Source organism: Barbus barbus, assembly GCF_936440315.1.
Source record: "Barbus barbus genome assembly, chromosome: 5".
In the NCBI taxonomy this organism is placed as follows: Eukaryota; Metazoa; Chordata; class Actinopteri; order Cypriniformes; family Cyprinidae; genus Barbus; species Barbus barbus.
Window position 1 is genome coordinate 34,864,840 of NC_136733.1, and position 18,579 is coordinate 34,883,418.

The 18,579-nt window shown below is 37.2% G+C and overlaps 2 protein-coding genes across 2 annotated transcripts in view; both read right to left on the reverse strand.

The window, feature by feature from the left end:
* phldb1a (pleckstrin homology-like domain, family B, member 1a) overlaps nt 1-1,273 on the reverse strand; it is a 48,966-nt gene extending 47,693 nt beyond the window's left edge. Inside the window, exon 1 of the mRNA XM_079416731.1 lies at nt 1,138-1,273. The gene's annotated coding sequence lies outside the window, so the exon portion shown is untranslated. The remainder of the gene's footprint in view (nt 1-1,137) is intronic.
* A 3,478-nt stretch (nt 1,274-4,751) lies between these two features.
* On the reverse strand, nt 4,752-18,358 carry arcn1a (archain 1a). The gene is made up of 10 exons (XM_079417189.1): nt 18,196-18,358; nt 13,540-13,803; nt 12,880-13,059; nt 12,269-12,468; nt 11,470-11,634; nt 9,699-9,864; nt 9,240-9,387; nt 8,710-8,818; nt 8,372-8,576; nt 4,752-6,303 (listed from the first exon to the last, which is right to left on the reverse strand). Exons 1-10 carry the CDS (start codon nt 18,196-18,198, stop codon nt 6,214-6,216), a joined length of 1,530 nt encoding a protein of 509 aa, XP_079273315.1. The 5' UTR covers nt 18,199-18,358; the 3' UTR covers nt 4,752-6,213.
* Nucleotides 18,359-18,579: the final 221 nt, after the last annotated feature.

Sequence of the window (18,579 nt, forward strand, 5' to 3'; positions counted from 1 at the left end):
TTGTTTGCATAATATGTATCCTGAAGAAAGAGTCCCTGAACAAACCTTGCACAGACTGACAACATGTCTGGAATGTCACTCAGCCAATTAAATTTGTGGACCGGAACTGAATCTGTTGTAGCCTATAAAGTATACCACATATGACTTTAGCTGTAATGTTCAGTCTGCTGCATTGCAGGTGTCATACAGAACACAGGTGTCCAGAAGAAATATCGAATGTGTTTCCATATCTCTGCACCTGATTAATTAGACAGGTGAGTGATTTTACTGACAGGTGAGGAATTTTTAAAACCTGTAGTCAGCCTCTTTTCGTGAAAGATGCTTTGCTGGAGCAAAAATGTGTCAGCAGACCCAGCACAGCCCTCCTGCACACATAGGCTTCTCATACACTGGTGTGCACAGTGCTGTCTCCACTGGGACAATAGTCTCATTGTCCATGCTTTAGGTCAGGGCCATTATGCCCATGCTGGTCCAGTGCAGCCCATTTTCATTCTCAGTCATATTTGCCATAGTAAGACCAGAGTTCTCCATTACTCGCACATACCGTAACTAAAATGGAGAAATGCATTCGTGTATGAGGTCGCTCATAACTCATATTATAACATCATGTCCATAGTGACATTTGCACTGTTACTTTTTAAAGACAGCTTCCCCATGATGTTTTGGCAGAAGTCATTTACTAACGTTTGCATTTTTCATCGGAAATCTCTTTGTCTCTTTCAGTTCTCCTTTCAGTGATTCATAAACTGATTCTAAAGAAGACTGCAAAAATGTTTAAGTTGTTTTAAAAGTGTTGACAGAGTCAAATTGGTTTAATTTGTAAAATTAAACCAATTTCATATATATATATATATATATATATGAAATTGGTTTAATTTTACAAATTTAAAGTGTTTTAAATAAATACAAGTAGCTACATAAAACCTCTAATTTTACAAGTAATAATAATAATAATCATAAAATACTTTAAACTGTCAACAAATCCACCTCTGCTTCTGTGTACTTTATTTACCACTAAAAGGTGCATTTTAGTACCTAAATATTTTTTTTACCATATATTTTCTGAGAGCACAGCATTATTCTAAATGTATTAAGAAAACTTCATCACACAAACCCAGCTGTCAATCAAAGCCTTACCTATGAGTTCAGATCCTATCTGTGGCTCAGCCAGTCCCATGTGTAATCCTGAGTGCTGAAAACAGGTGTCTTTCTAACTTGTGCTCATATTAAGACATCTTAAACTCTGTGGAGCACCAGAGCAGGATAGACAAATCACATTCAGAATTAGAAATATCTTCCCTCGCTCTCTCTGTCCTGCACTATTCCCCCACCTACGTGTTCACTCTCTCCACCCCTTTCTCTTTTTCCAACCCTTATAGTCTCTCACACACTTCTTCCCTTCCTTCTTTTTTCATTCTACAGCCACAAGGCAGTCTTTTATTCTCACAGCTGAAGAGCTCCTCACTTGTTCAGCCTCTGGAACGAGACACCCACCCAGAGCCCAGATCAGGAGACAGACGAGAGAGAGATAGATAGGCAGGAGTACAATAGGGGTGACTTATCGCCAAATACTGATGTAGAGACTTCAGAAATAGTGTCTTGTAAAATTAGATTTGTAATATCAGCATATTGGTATATGGAAGCAAGTCTTTTTTTGGTTCTCTCTCCCTCATGCCACTGATCCATTTAATTCTCTATACAAAGAAATCTAATTCCCACAGCATAGTTGAACTCTGGCCAAGCCAGATAAGCAAAATGTGAAATTAAATTCAATTACAATAAGCCAATAAAGCTGCCCTCTAAATACATTAAATTGCCCTCTGTAAAATGTCTTATGACAACAAACAGAAGAAAAAAATAATGCAAATAAAGGCAAGAATAGACACTGGAAGGGTTTGTGGAAACGGTAAGATTACATTTCCTCTTTTAAGAAATGGTTGTTGTAATACTCTGCATAATGCCTTAATTTAGTCTCCAAATGTTTAACACCCTAAATACACATACATACGCAATAGTGGCTCTCCCCTCAACCCAATCCAACCCAACCCAGCCCATGAGACATTCCACCAACGCATGTCTGGAGAGGACGTTGTGTGGGAAGTAAGAGGGTAGGAAACTTTGGGGAAGTTTAAGGCTGTAAAGAACAGCTTGTGGACTCAAAATGCCAACTAACAAATCTGTCTAAAACATACTGACTGAGATGGGATATGACTGGACAAATCATGAAACAACTGTGAATACAAGGCTGCTGCCTAAAGCAGCATATTCAGGGTCACTGGGATAACTTGAAAACAGTGTTTGAAGGCAGGAAAGGATAACCTACTCATTGGGGGTTATATACGGTGGCCGAGATATAACCCCCAATTTTTCAAGTTTCTATACTTGCAAATATAGAAAAAGCACCAGAAAACATCTTCATCAGTTTGACAGCAGGTGCTGCAAATGCTCACAACACAAACAGATAAAGAAACGCACTGCAAATGCTCACAACACAACCAAATAAAGAATTTTATTTGCAGCGCGTTTTTTGTGTGTGTGTGTTGTGAGCATTTGCAGCGTGTGTGTTGTCAAATTGATGAAGTTTTCTTAAAGCTGCAGTCCGTAAGTTTTGCCTCTTTGTCGCCATCTCTGTTTGAAAACCTGGAACTGCAGCTCTGTGCGGAATTATCTTCTATGCGTGGGGTTGTGATCCTGCACGGCTCCAGCGCAAATAAATCTAATGTTTTGAGGAGTATGTGTGTCAGTCTGTCAGTCACCGCACCGGTGTGGATACTTTACTTAGGAATCACAGATTCTAGCCTACGTCTTGGAATATATGACCCAAATAAGAATTTTCACCGTATATTACCACCTGAAAAAGTAACAAGTCTGCCACGTTTGTTCTGACCAACTGAGGAAAAAAGCATTACAATAAATCTCGCTACCAATGGTGATTTAATCTAAAGATCGGTTAGCTCATATCACATCAAACTGTGCAAATTATTATTATTGTTATACTTTATTCTCAAATTATAAATGTTAACATCAGCATTGCGTGACAATGAGTATAGTGTGTATTAGCGTGTAGATTTCAATTTCTGTACAGTCTAGTCTAATTGACATGCCATTTGAATTTCACAATAAGAACTTCTTTTAACCCAAAAAGCAAACTATGCTCCCTTTGAACTGGTTGTCTTTAAAATACAAATCTTGTGTAATCCCAGGCTATCTGTAATCAGAAGCACATTTAAAACTGGAATATAATTTAATTTCATTCATATGTGATTCATAAACACACAATCCTTTCTGGATTATAATCCACCATCAAAATGATACATTTAACTCCAGCTGCTGTGAGAAAAGGCTAAATGAAAAATGATCCACCACCTGCAGGATCCTCACATGCAGTAGCCAGGACAAATCCTTATTGTTTACAGACGTGACGTAATGACGCAGCAGCATGCTCGAATTTCCCGCGAAAACCTACCTACCACTCAAATTAAAAAACATTATTATAAACTAACCGTTGTGAATCGGGATAAAGTAAGATTATAGTTTTAAACACTGGCTGTTTCATCTTTCTTTCTCAAGGATTTCCTCCCGTTATTTATCTGAAATCCACAACCAAATTCGTAGGCATTAAATCAAATCAAACGCTAAATCATATGACCCGAGATATAGTAAATAGGATAGAAATCATTGCAGAAAACAACATTTGACTTTCAAAAATGCAGGGTGGTGTCAGTTGGGATGACTATTTCCATTCACAAGTCACAAAAACCATCACTCAGAGAAGATGAAATGGAACAAATGATGTCCTCTAGTGGTTGTGCAAATGTATTTCGTTTAAATCTAAAAAACGTAAGCCTTGCAACTTCTAACCAAGCTCTGGTAATAGGTGACAACGTGGCTTGTTCCCCCTCAAGTTATTAGAAAATATATAATTAAGCATGCATTTGAACACATTATATAGAGTAAGTTGTCAATATGAAACTTAGAATTAAATAGTCTATAGGCTTTTCATATATAGGCAACAGCTTTTCAGCAAAATTTAAGTTTACTTTAAAGAATAAGGACTTTTCCTCAATTACATATCAAAAGCAACAAAAGGAAACTTACTTGAAAGCGAACCCTTTTAGGGGCCATTGTGGTCCTTGGTTTGTAAACAACAGGAAAATTCTTGAACATGGTCTTAAGGAGTGGGATCAGTACAGACTTCAGATGAATAGCTCTGCAGCTCTTTCACAAACTCAGCTGGATCCATTGTATTTAATCCAAAAAAAAGGAGGGATAAAAATTAACTCCTTGTTCCTGAACATGACAGATCAAAATTTTCTTCTCCACTTGACTCTGTTCATTTTCCAAATGAACATATAGACATCCAGATAATTATAATCTCTTAATCATATACAGGCCCTCTGTTCACTTCTACTCCTTCTAACTCTTGCATCACATCTGACAAGAGCACATCCAATATATCCGTTTCATCAACATCAACTCTCCACCCCTGGTTGTATGGTGGAAAAAAAAGACCACAAAAAAATCCACAGAAAAGCATGACTCATTCAGTGTGGTAATTCAAATACTGAGTAGTACGTGTGACTGGGTGAACACAGAAGTACTGTAATATGGGCTTAATTTATAGTTGTGCTCTTCTAAAATCAGATGAACATCTATTCCAGACTATATATATTTTACAAGACAACCATTGTTTACATGGTGATGACCATTGCCAAAAAGAAGGACAGATAACAAAAGATCTTTTCCTTTTTAAACTCTTTAATGATTTTTTTTTATAAGTTTACACTGGAATGTTCTTCATCATGAATCACTAATTTGTTATTTTACAAGATTACAAAAAATCTGATATCTTTATCCCATTCCCCAATCCACATTATGATTCCATGAAAACCGAACAAAAAACAATGGAAAAAGATAAACAAAAACATTTTAATACGCCCTTCCCCTCATCAAAATATCCAGAGACATTCAAGGCATTACTGGGAACCAGACAAGAAAGGAGACCTATTTTCTTCAGTGGGGGCCATGTGGGGTTGAGACTGAAGTTTGGGATGATGGCTCAGCAGGTTGGGCACCACTCATAATGCTGATAGGAGACCAGAGGTCCCTCCCTGAAAAACATACTCACAATCACTGACATTCAAAGAGACAGACATGATCCCGATCCTCCACTGAAGGGCTCTAACAACTTGTTTCAGATGGTGAGCAGGTTGCCCTCTAGTTGTAAGAAAGTCCAAGCCTGAAGTTTTTGCTTTCAATAGAAAACATGATATAAAGCAGACAGACTGAGCACTCATTTTTGAAGCAATAAGTTTTTCTGACTGCAATCTTGTCATCATCTCTCTGTAATACACATTTGTTAATGGCTTTAAATGTTTTTCCATTTGAACTGGTGGTCAAATTGCCCTCAGATATCCATGATAAACTGGAAACAAAAGTTTTAAAAATGTACTACAGACTCAATTTCCTTAAAGGCTGGCATTACTACACCAAAAGAATGTAAAACAGGAGAACAGAGAGACAGTCAAGAGTTAGACAAAGATGCAAGCACAGACTTCTTAAACATATCAGATGTTTAACAGCAGATAGAAACAGGAGATAAAATATAAACTTTGGACAAAACAAGGAGTCTGAGTGACAAAGAAAGAGACAAAACAATGACTACGTAATGGAAGAAAGGAATGATTACAAGCAAGGTATAACAATCTTCTAGTGTTTCAAAAAAGTTAGCACATTGAAAATAAATGTCTAGAACACCACAAACTGAGAGAAACTGCGAAACAAGCAACATGACTGTACCCTTACAGAGGAGGTATATAAATCATCAATTCAAAAATATACTGCCACGATGGCTTCAAATAAATAGAGCAACACCAGCCCACTCCTTCCTGAGACAGTCTTCATTTTAGCCCCAACCCTCACAGACTGGTTTGGCCATTAAAAACAGGGTTGCTTTGTGAACCAATTTGGGTACAATTGGAGCCAATATTGCCAGCAAAGACTAAAGCGACTTTGTTAGCTTTTCTGGGAAAAAACAAAAACAACAACAACAACAAGGGGAATCCTGTTATGTACTGCTGAAGATCTGAAGATGATAAAGATTGCATCGTCCCTCCATTTATATGTCTCTCCCTTTTATTTATATGAATGTTTTCAGTTCATTTATCTGCTTCTCTGTCAAGTTAGGTGTAATTTTGTTAGTGATGTTTCCTTTTACAATATTTCATATTTGTCGACCACAAATGACGTTTCTGTGGAGAACCGAACCGGGCTGTCCCCATCCACCTGAGACACCTTAGTGACCTGACAGGAGAGAACATGAACAGAATGTATAATCTATTGTCCACATGACATCCTAATCTATTAACTAATTTCAGTACTCTGTATTGAACAATAACCCAGGAATTAACAACTTTTGTCAGCTGAACCCCTCTGAAATAAAATAATTAACTTTAAGTACCCCCTATGATTTAAAGGCAACATTTCAATTATTTAACAATACGTTCTCATGTTCATGGATCTCTGATGTAAGTCAAGAGAAACATAAATATGCAGTGTTTAATTACTTATTTTGAATTGGCATTTTTATTATTTAAATGATTATTAAAGGGTTAATTCACCCAAAAATGAAGTCATTAATTACTCACCCTCATGTCGTTCCAAACCTGCAAGACCTTTGTTCATCTTTGGAACACAAATTAAGATATTTTTATGAAATCCGAGAGCTTTCTGACCCTCCATAGACCGCAACCATGTTCAATGTTTTAGCCTCGATTTTCACGACAGGTTTTGCGAAATCGCCGACAAATGCCCGAAATCGGAGGCAAATGTGTGCTCGTTTTCCTCTTCCATAATCTTTTTTTTCTTTTTCGTCCCTTTTGTTGCAAATCAGCGCACAGACCATTCGTATCATGAACTTCTTGTGGGCTACCATTTTAATAACATTTTCATTCTTGCACGAGAACTGTGATCTTGCGTTATTTCCTTATCACTTCTCGCGTGCCTTTGGTTGTGAAACGTAGTTTTCGAACCAGACAGAGTTATCGGCGATTCTTCCTATTGTAAAGTCATGCAGTGTGAAACCTCCTGTCACCAATCCATCGTGCCATCTAAACACAGCAGCAACTGAATGCTATCCCAGTTTGTCATGCAGTGTGAAAACAACAGTGATCCATTTGACTTTGAAAATCATGCAGTGTGAACTCAGCATAGGTAAGGCTAGACAAAAAAATGCAAGTCATCCTCTCTGTTGAAATGTTCAGACATATTTACAAAGACTGTTTTATGTTCAGCGTGCATCTTCCTCTGCTTGTAAACAAGGCACATCGCATCCCGGTTCATCACACACTAGTTGTGACATGGAACATAAGAAATAGTTAAATAAAAAAAAATTTCTTTGCGCGCAAAAACTATTCTCGTAGCTTCATAAAATTAAGGTTGAACCACTGATGTCACATGGACTATTTTAACGAAGTCCTTATTTCCTTTCTTGGCCTTAAAAGTGTCAGTTGTGTTGCTGTCTATGGAGGGTCAGAAAGCTCTCGGATTTCATCAAAAATATCTTAATTTGTGTTCCGAAGATGAACTAAGGTCTTTGGAATGACATGAGGGTGAGTAATGAATGACAGAATTATCATTTTTGGGCGAACTAACCCTTTAACTCTTCATCAACTCCTGAACTCCCCGCAGTTCCCTTAAGAACCCCAGCTATGCCCTAATCTAATAATCAATATTCATTTACCCTCATGTCGTTCCAAACCCGTAAAAGCTTTGTTTGTCCTCGGAACACAATTTAAGATATTTTGGATGAAAACCGAGAGGCTTGTGACTGTCCCATTGACTGCATAATAAATTGCACTGTCAAGGTCCATAAAAGTATAAAATAACTTTGTCAAAATAGTCCATCTGCCATCAGTGGTTCAATCTAAATTTTATGAACCGACGAGAATACTTTTTGAACGAAAAGAAAATTAAAATAACGACATTCAACAATTTGTCTCCTGTCTCAATGTAGCGCCATTTTGAAAAGCATCCAATAGACGCAAAGTGCGAACGCTATTCTCTGTCATCAGTAACACATGGATGTTCATGTTCATGTACGTTCATTTACGCTGATTTGAACGGAAACAGCGCATCCATGCGTACATCACAAAAAGTATTCTCGTTGCTTCATAAAATGAACCACTGATGGCAGATGGACTATTTTGACAAAGTTCTTTTATACTTTTATGGACTTTGACAATGCAATTTATTATGCAGTCAATGGGACAGTCACAAAATATCTTAAATTGTGCTCCGAGGACAAACAAAGTAAGTGAATATTGACAATTTTCATTTTGGGGTGGAGTATCCCTTTAACCTCTTTTCTTACCTGAATGTCACAGTAGCTGCCCTTAGAGACAAAGTAGACACTGACAGGGAAAAAGTCACTGGGCTGACCAGGTATGCTGAATTCCAGGCTACCAGTCTTATTCTTCACATCAATCACGGGCAGACACCACTCCAGGACATTCCGTCTGCTGTCATGGCGATAATCTCCATCTAGATCACCAATCACAGGAGCTCCTACCCCTGACCTGTGATGAAATTGTTACAATAGACAAATGTCAATAACAAGCCAAACGATTCCAAGATGCTTTAATATGCCAATAAATGTGAATAATATGTGTGAATTAGGGCCTGAACTAAAGCCTATGAATTTGTACTCACGGTACAGGAATAGAAATGACTACATCATTGAGTTCCAGAGATTCATCCTGCAGCTCATACTCAATGTTTACATCACAGCCAGTACCACTCTCAGAGGGCCAGCAGTTTACTGCACAAACAGAAATTAAATCAGCATAAGTCATGTGACACTTAGGGGGACTAGGGGGAAGTCGTGGCCTAATGGTTAGAGAGTCAGACTTGTAATCCGAAGGTTGCGGGTTCGAGTCTCCGGCCGGCAGGAATTGTAGGTGGGGGGAGTGAATGTCCAGCGCTCTCTCCACCCTCAATACCACGACTGAGGTGCCCTTGAGCAAGGCACCGAACCCCCAACTGCTCCCCGGGCCCCGCAGCATAAATGGCTGCCCACTGCTCCGGGTGTGTGTTCACGGTGTGTGCATGTTGGATAGGTTAAATGCAGAGCACGAATTCCGAGTATGGGTCACCATACTTGGCTGAATGTCACTTCATTGTCATTGTCATTGACACTACTGGGGAGACTGATAACACTAAACCAGATGTTTAGGACTTACTTGTTAGTGGAATGAGAGATTCCTCTGTGGTCTGTAGCCTCCACTTCAGCACACCCACGTCACTTTTCATAGGGAAGGATTTGTCTGGGTTTTTCAGACCAATCACGGACTCCGCTGTGAAAAGTTTTTTATCCACATTTGGATGGGTCTACAAGGAAGAGGTTAGAAGTGCGTTACAAACATAGAACACATTTTATAAAAGTTTATTATAGTTTTTTTTTGTTTTAGAAAATATAGTAAATTTTAGTTTTCTATTTTGGTTTATATATTGTGGTTTAGATTTAGATTACTATTGGCTTTTATTAGTTTCAGCACTTGTTTTCAGACTACAAATTGCCTATAGCAATACATTTCTTTTTTTTTCAAGATGCATCATATTCAGAATAATTCCAGATTGTGATTATTTCGGGTTTTCTTATAATTAGCTAATGCTGCTACATTTAGAAAAAACAAACTTACCTGCAACTGTACGCCCCTCTTATCATTATTGTTGACTTTCAGCCTAATTCGCCCATTCTTTTCATCAGACACTCTGAGAGTAATCATGCCAACCACTTCCATGTTTTGAAGGCCGCCATCACGGCCACACGTGAGGGTGATCTTCTCCTCCACTCGCATATGCACACTGAAAGTTAGACAGAATTTTTTTGTAAGATTTAGAAAAGTGTTGTAAAATTTATCGAGCTCACTAGAGCAGATGAGATGCGTTTACTCGGTCACGCGAGCACTAAACAGCACTGTGAGATTCAGTGTGAAGCGCGTGAATTCAGCGATGAACACAAATGACTGTGATTTAAACTAGTTTATAGCCAAACAGGAGAAACAGTGTGCAACGAGACAATCAGAAGGCTTTTAAATCTACACATCGCCATCATTTACCATGGACTTACTGCAGTAACACTCACTGCACTATAGTATTGTGGCAGAAATGTGGGATATTCACATTGAATTTTATTGCAGGAGTAATGGTATAAAATTATAGTGTATGCATTTGTGAATAAGCTATAGCATGTGTGCATTTATACAGAATGTTTTTAGACTATTGTTTTTCATACAAATAGGCTACCTAAATACCACATAGTTATATTTTTACCATAGTACTGAGGTGCTGCTATATGTGTGGTTTTAATTGTGTTTATCATGATTTAAATGTATGCTACTATGGGAAAAAAACCTTTGGTCAGAATAAATTTAACCATATAAAACTGAGGTTGGTACAGATTTTACAGATGTTACTGATTTTTAAAAATGAACAAAAATGTACCTCTCCATCCTAACTCAAGCTACAATCAAATGTGCATTTTTAAGAGACAAAAAAAAGTGATATATTATTAATATTATCAGGCAACCCAAACCTGTTTCTTGCTTTGAAACAATATCATTCATTAGAACATGCAGAAACTAATAAATTCATTTTTCTCTTTAGATATTTATTTTAAGGAAAATTAGCAAATGGAGCAAAATTCTGGCTTTAAACTTGAAATAAATAAAGATTTGACAATTATTGTGATAATTATCGATAACGACTTATATGAAAAAAATTATCGTGATAATTTTTGGGCCATATCGCCCAGCCCTAGATGGTGCCTAATAATGCATAATGCAAAGTTGTGGGTCTATACAGAAAAATAAAGTGATTTCTGGATTATCGCACTACGTTCTGTAACAAAAGAAAAAAAGATCAAGAGTTGGTCATTGCAAACTATTTGACTGTCAAACGTGTAATCTGATTTACATAAGAGGACCACAGTTTAAATTCAGATTCAGTCAGACTTAGAATGTAGGGACCTTGTGTGTCTTCATTGTGTTGATGAAAAAGTGCCTTTTTCACCATGTTCTGCTGAGTTCAGCGTGCAAGACGCAGCAAAAATAGGCTCAGTGCTGAAACTGTACTTGACACGCTGCTCACACACACAGCATGAATGCTGCTACTGTTAACATGGGCAATGAAAATAATATTTACCGCTCACATGCTGCTAACGTGAGCTGTGCGAGGTCTTAATCTGAAACCAACTTAAGCAAGTAGTAAACAAAGATTTTAAATGCATGTCTATTTGAAAAGCCTCACAAATAGGCATATCATTTACAAACACAAAAATAGATTTTTAGAGCATTATTGAACAGCACTACAAAATATTTTAATTGAATTTGATCACAGACGCCACTAATTGTCCGTCCTATTGACTTTGCTCAGTATGATTCTTGCATAAAAACATTGAGATTTCATTACCTCTCTGTGTGGATTGGAGGCGGCAGAGATTTGGATGCCTCTGATGGTCTTTTGCCTGTGCTGGACAAGATGATATTCTCTCCCTCTGACTTTAGTTTGTCCACAAAGTCATCCACTTCCTTTCCTTTGCCAACCAGTTTAAGTGCTTTACTTGGACCACTGGACCTAAAATAAAAGGGCATTAAATTGCAGCGTGCTGCTGTTTTTTTTTTACATATTGCTGTAGTCTATTAAGGCCAATTCACACCGCACAGAAAAATGCCAACAAACTCGTCTGTTGGAGTTTGTTGGATCAGTGTGTTACCCGTTGGTGTTTGTTGGAGTTTGTTTTCACCCGACTGAACATGCTTAATCGGCGTTTGTTGGGTCGTGGCATGTCTGAGCAGTGTGAAAGGGTTTTCCAACAACATGGCCACAAATTGTTTCCATGGCGATACGCATATTTCACTTAAACCATGCTTCACCCACAGCCTCTTTCGTTTTATTCGCTGTCTTTTCAGGCGAAGAATGACACACAAAGACATTAATAACAGTAAAATTTTGATTGTGGTTACATGATCATCAGTTTTGTCCCAAATCAGACTCACACCCTCTACACCAGATGCGAGCGGCGCGGTGCAACAAAATACAAGACAGGTTCTATTGATTATAATCAGTGACGCTGTCTACACTGGATGCGGCGTGATGCGACAACTGTTGCGTCCGGTGTAGACAAGGTGTTACTTGACTCTCTGCGACTCTAAGTTTGTTGGTGATTGTTGGGGCAGTGTGAATTGGCCTTTAGAGAATATGGCTGTACCTGACAGGTACAGGGGTGAGTTTGGGTTTCTCAGGCTCGATTATTGTGTCTGTGATGATGGTTGTGTTGCTGCTGCTCATGCCCGAGCTGCCAAAACCACCGAAGCCTGGTCCCTTCTTTCCACGCTCAGTATCACGTCGTATCTGCTGAAGCTCTTTAGCCTTCCGTCTCATCTCTGCCTTAGCTTCGCGCTCCTGAGTCTGATGAATGATTGAGCGGTTTAGAGTGAAGAAAATATGCTCGGCAGTAAATTACATTTCAAATAAAGCATTTAATTTATCAAGTGTCATCTGAGAGCCCTTGCCAGCATGTTATTTATAAACTACAAACACATGGCTAGGATCAGGGATGTTTAATTATGAAGTTCACACACAGCACCTTTTTTCACACTCTAGGAACTTATTGATCCTCCTCATTTGCATTAGTGCATATACCTGAGCTAAACAAGTCTAGCAGACTGGAGAATCTTCTAGAATGTCATTATATGCTGTAGACTTCTGGGAAACTGCCAGATTTGTTAATTAGAAAAGATGGCTGCATACTTTTAACCTTTGAATGACAATAACAATCAAAAGTGTGAATTGCTATTCTTTAAGAAATGCCTTTCCTACCTCTCTGACTGCACGGAACACCTTTTCCTCATGAGAGTCCATCTCTGTAAATGTCCGGATCTGGGCCAAGTTGACATTTTCTCTATAACCGAGGGCAACAATCTCATCGAAGGCGAAGATGAGGTCAAAGCAGTGCTCAGAAATCTCACTCTCCTCCAGGACACGACAATATTCAGGAATCTACCAAAATATACGAAAAATGAACACATCAGTCAGCTTCCTTTCAGAACTCTGATATTAACAGAACAACCTACAATGAACACGGACAAATTTCTGTTTTACAAAAAAAAAAAAAAATATATATATATATATATATATATATATATATATATATATATATATATATATATATATATATATATATATATATATATATATAATAATAATAATTAAATAAATAAATAAATAAATAAATAAATTATATATATATATATATATATATATATATATATATATATATATATATATATATATATATATATATATATATATGAGACAAAAATATTTTACTTTTCATCACATATAATTATTATAATTACATTTTCTTCACGAAACGTGAACACTGAGATGCATCAAGAAATAACGAAAAAATTAAAATTAAATAATTCAATTGTCCATAAAAAGTATTTTATTCCATCATGTATGCTGTTTCTATCATACCACGCGTGAGAAGAGACGCAGTGTCTCCAGGTCCTCCAGGATATTACTGTTCTTGGTGGTGACCAGCACCATGTAGAGCTTCTCCAGAGGCTGGTAGACATAGCGCACACTCTCAGTTTCCACAAATGTGTGTTGTTTGCCGGTGTTCATCAGTTTAGGGAAAGCAGCCAGAAGACCCTCCACTCGCGTCCGTGTCATCTCCACAAACTGTCGCGACACTAGGGCCTTACCCGCCTTGGTGCAGACTGCTGCTGCCAACAGCACCTGGAGAAGAGTTATTCAACAAGAATTTTTAGGAACGATTACAAAAATGCAGTAGTAATCATCAGAGAGGAGCGTGGAAATTGCAGTACACTACTTGGATGTATTGATGGAGGGAGGCCACTAAGATTCAATATTAACATTCCTTCCAAGAGCAACTTGGCTCTCACGTTTGCGGTACTTCATTCATACGGTGTTTAACTTGAGGATAAAGCTCTTCTTAACAGCAAAGGTGGAACCAATCTCCCAAGAGAAAGTTGTTTAGTTTCACATAATTAACTGTCAGAACAGACGGACTATTGTGTAACGAAAGCAATCTGAAGCAAATCAAAGAAACTCCTACTAAAACCAACAATGAGATTACATATAATGCAGGCTTCACACACTTTCTGACCAATGGATTTCCATGAGTCATTTCTTATAAATAAATATGGACTACAAAAAAACACCACCACCACATTATACACAAGGTGTTATCACTAGCCAAATAATTAGGTTGGTATTGAGCATTAGAAAAAAAAATTATACACACACACGCATCTAAAACAATTGTGATAAAGTTAATTTTTTTCTTGTAACATATTTCAAAAAGTGAAACTTTCATATATTTTAGATTCATTACATGTAAAGTAAAACATTTCAAAAGTTGTTTTGTTTTAATTTTGATGATTAGAGCTTACAGCTCATGAAAGTCAAAAATCAGTATCTCAAAATATTAGAATATTTACATTTGAGTTTCAATTAATGACCATCCCTACAGTATAAAATCCGGGTCTCTCTTGTTCTTTGAAACCACAATAATGGGGAAGACTACTGACTTGGAAATGATCCAAAAGAAGAACATTGACACCCTCCACAAAGAGGGTAAGTCACAGAGGGTCATTACTGAAAGGTGTGGCTGTTTACAGAGTGCTGTATCATATTAAATGCAAAGTTGACTGGAAGGAAGAATTTGGGTAGGAAAAGGTGCACAAGCAACAGGGATGACCGCAAGCTTGAGAATACTGTCAAGCTAAGCCGATTTAAACACTTGGGAGATCTTCACAAAGAGTGGACTGAAGCTGGAGTCAGTGCATCGAGTTACCAAGCTCAGATGTCTTCAGGAAAATGGCTACAAAGCCACTTCTGAACCAGAGAAAACGTCAGAAGCGTCTTACCTGGGCTGTGGAGAAAAAGAACTGGACTGTTGCTCAGTGGTCCAAATTCCTCTTTTCAGATGAAAGTAAATTTTGCATTTCATTTGGAAATCAAGGTCCCAGAGTCTGGAGGAAGAGTGGAGAGGCACAGAATCAAAGCTGCTTGAAGTCCAGTGTGAAGTTTCCACAGTCAGTGATGATTTGGGCTGCCCTGTCATCTGCTGGTGTTGGTCCACTGTGTTTTCTGAAGTCCACAGTCAACGCAGCTATCTACCAGGAATTCAATTTTAGAGCACTTCATGCTTCCTTCTGCTGACAAGCTTTATGGAGATGCTGATTTCATTTTCCAGCAGGACTTGGCACCTGCCCACAGTGCCAAAGGTACCAAAAGCTGGTTCAATGACCATGGTGTTACTGTGCTTGATTGGCCAGCAAACTCGCCTGACCTGAACCCCATAGAGACTTTTCAAGAGGTATTGTCAAGAGGAAGATGAGAGACACCAGACCCAACAATGCAGATGACCTGAAGGCCGCTATCAAAGCAACATGGGCTTCCATTACACCTGAGCAGTGCCACAGGCTGATTGCCTCCATGCCACGCCGCATTGATGCAGTAATTCATGCAAAAGGAGGCCCATCCAAGTATTGAGTGCATAGAAATGAACATACTTTCCAGAAGCCTGACATTACTGTTTAAAATATCCTTTTATTATTGATCTTATGTAATATTCTAATTTTTGAGACACTGAAATTTGGGTTTTCATTATCTGTAAGCCATAATCATCAAAATTTCAAGAAATAAAGGCTTGAAATATTTCCCTCTGTGTAATGAATCTATATAATATATGGGTTTCACTTTCTGAAAGGAGTGACAAAAAATATTGACCTTTTTCATGATATTCTAATTTTTTGAGATGTACTTGAATGCGTGTGTATGTATATATATATATATATATATATATATATAAAGAGAGAGAGAGAGAGAGAGAGAGAGAGAGAGAGAGAGAGAGAGAGAGAGAGAGAGAACAGACATTTCCATGACATTTGCTAATTTAATTTATATCAATAACTTTTCAGGTCTGGAAATAACACTTTTGAAATTAAGTGTTAAGGTTTTCAAAGATCATGGAAACCCTCAGCAAAACTGGCCAAAGTAAGTAACAGAATGAATAGGTTCCATTTTGTCATCAAGAAATTGATGGGATGAAGAGTTTTGTGGTCTGTTTTGCAAGATATTACACTGCACAAACTTTGATGCATTCATTGACTACATTTTTGAATAGACAGCAGCTACAAAATACTACAATGCAACCCCTGTATGAGACAACCTAGCACTAGGGATATAACATTTAACCGCAAGCTGGTTGAATATCGATTCAAATGTGTGACGATTCAAATCGGTTGAGATGCTAAACAAATCGCAATTCAATTAGGGGTAGGAGTTATATGAATGTATGTCTGAGGGGAACTTATTGTCTTTAGAAAAGTTCAGATGTTATTTTTTCTTTTCATCTGGTCTCTGAATGATGCATATTAAAGTTCATAAGTGCAGTGCTGCTTTGGGAAACCAGGGAAACGCTTTAAGAGCCACCTGCTGACAAAGAGTGAATCTGCGTCTCATTTAGCTCATCTGCTATTTCTGTTTCATGCAGATATTTTTTATGTATAGTTTCACAAAACTGAAGTCAGACCATTCTGTTTTTGCTTCTAATTTTGAAATTATACAATCTAATTTAGATTAAAAACTGCTTATGTTGCATGTATGCAGCATCTTTGTATGGATCATGATTAAAATACAGTGGTTGCCTCTAATTTTAAATGGAAAGAGCACAGACAAAGCCTTATTTTGTTTATATGAAGAGATTTATTTTATTTGTGTTACTTGTTTATTTGATTTGGGACTTGTTTTAAAATTTCAGTTTAGTTTTGTTATTTTCATTCACATTATATTTACATTTTGTTATTTAGCAGCCCCTTTTATCCAAAGCAACTTACAAATGATGACAATAGAAGCCATCAAAACCAACAAAAGAGCAATAATAGTGTTATATTAGTATATTATTATAGCGTTATATTTCAGTTTCACAAAGAAATGTGCAGCATTTTGTCTAAGCAATAATAAAAGGACACATTTAATTTAGAATTTGTCTTAAATCTAATTTGGTAAAAAAAAAAAAAATCATCATGAATCGAATCGTGAAATCAAAATCATGATTTAAATCGAATCGTGAGTTGAATGAATCGTTACATCCCTACCTAGCACCCATTACAAAACACTGAGCAAAGACTTTGTATAGAATTCATTAAATTCACGTTTATTTGTGTAGCGCTTTTCACAATACACATTGTTCCGAAGCAGTTTTAAAGAAAATGAAAGTTTCTACATTACATTACAAGTAGTTTATCAGTGATGACTATGTCAAGGTGATGTCCATATGGCAGAAAAGTACATTAAATATCACCCAAATAAGATATCAACCTAACATTTACATAAAACAACTGTACAAAAACTCAGATAATAAATGAAAGTATGATGACTCTCACAATGCAGCTTCTATCCATCTACTCTTATTTTCTGCATGGAAACCTGAGTGGTTTCTTTCTTTCTGTTGCTCTCTATTCTTGGGAAAATAAAATATTCCAGTTCACTTAAATTATACACTAAAGCTTTGAAACTATCATAGAAATCCATTTGCATAAACAGACATAGGCTACTAGTTGCAGCTTTGCCAAATTAGACAAAAACAAGACAGAAACGTTTGAATTGATCTGAATGGTTGCCATTTTTATGATAAATTATTAAGCCAGCAGCTTCAAGGCTAACACATTCTGACCACGTCAACAGATTACAAATGAGCTAGATATAGTCATTTAGCCACACTATTATTAATCACAGACTAACATAACTGATTTGTTATCACAGACACGTTCAATGAGAAGCTGACAGCGAAAGTTACAGGCCTGTATTTGACACTGATGTAAGTTAGCTCACTGCTCTTCATACTGACAACATGCCTTACTAGCGAGTTTTAACAGCTCAAGAAGCGACATTATACACAGACATAATCACTGAGCTAATTTACAATCTCACAGTACGCTAATTTTGAAGTTTCTCTTAATTTAATAAGCATATCGAGCAATAAATCAGTCTGCGGTTCATTTCGTTAGCTAGCACTAGCTGCAGTGTCTCAGGGAAAAACCGGAACCCGTCGTCAAAACCAGTTGTTTGTAAGTTACATAAACGAATAAAGATACTTACCATTTTCAGTGTCTGGTATGTTTTCTGTGATATATCTTGTAAACGCTGTTTGCGTGGCTGTATAAATGCTATGTGGAGATAAATAAAACTGTTATTTGTGTGCTCCGTGATTCAATATGGCAGAAGTGTAAGCCACGTCTCCAACCGGAAGTGGCTCGTCAGCGGGGTAAAAGGGCCGGTCTGAGGAAGACCCAACATCAGCAGCACTGCCCAACCCTCACACAACACTAAATTAAATTATTTAAATTATTATTATTATTAAAGCTTTATTTTCATCGTATCCTTAACTATTATATTATATTACTAAAATATTAGAAATATTAGATGCAGTATACATTATATATAAATAAACATATATTATGTAGCCTATGTAGTGATGAGTTG

Bases quoted from the DNA above. Each gene is read 5' to 3' on its own strand.
- arcn1a (XM_079417189.1), bottom strand. The intron at 11,635-12,268 runs GTACAGCCATAT...CTTTTATTTTAG, and splicing joins CTCACCCCTGTACCTGTCAG to GTCCAGTGGTCCAAGTAAAG. The intron at 8,577-8,709 runs GTGAGTACAAAT...ATTTCATCACAG, and splicing joins GTCATTTCTATTCCTGTACC to GTCAGGGGTAGGAGCTCCTG.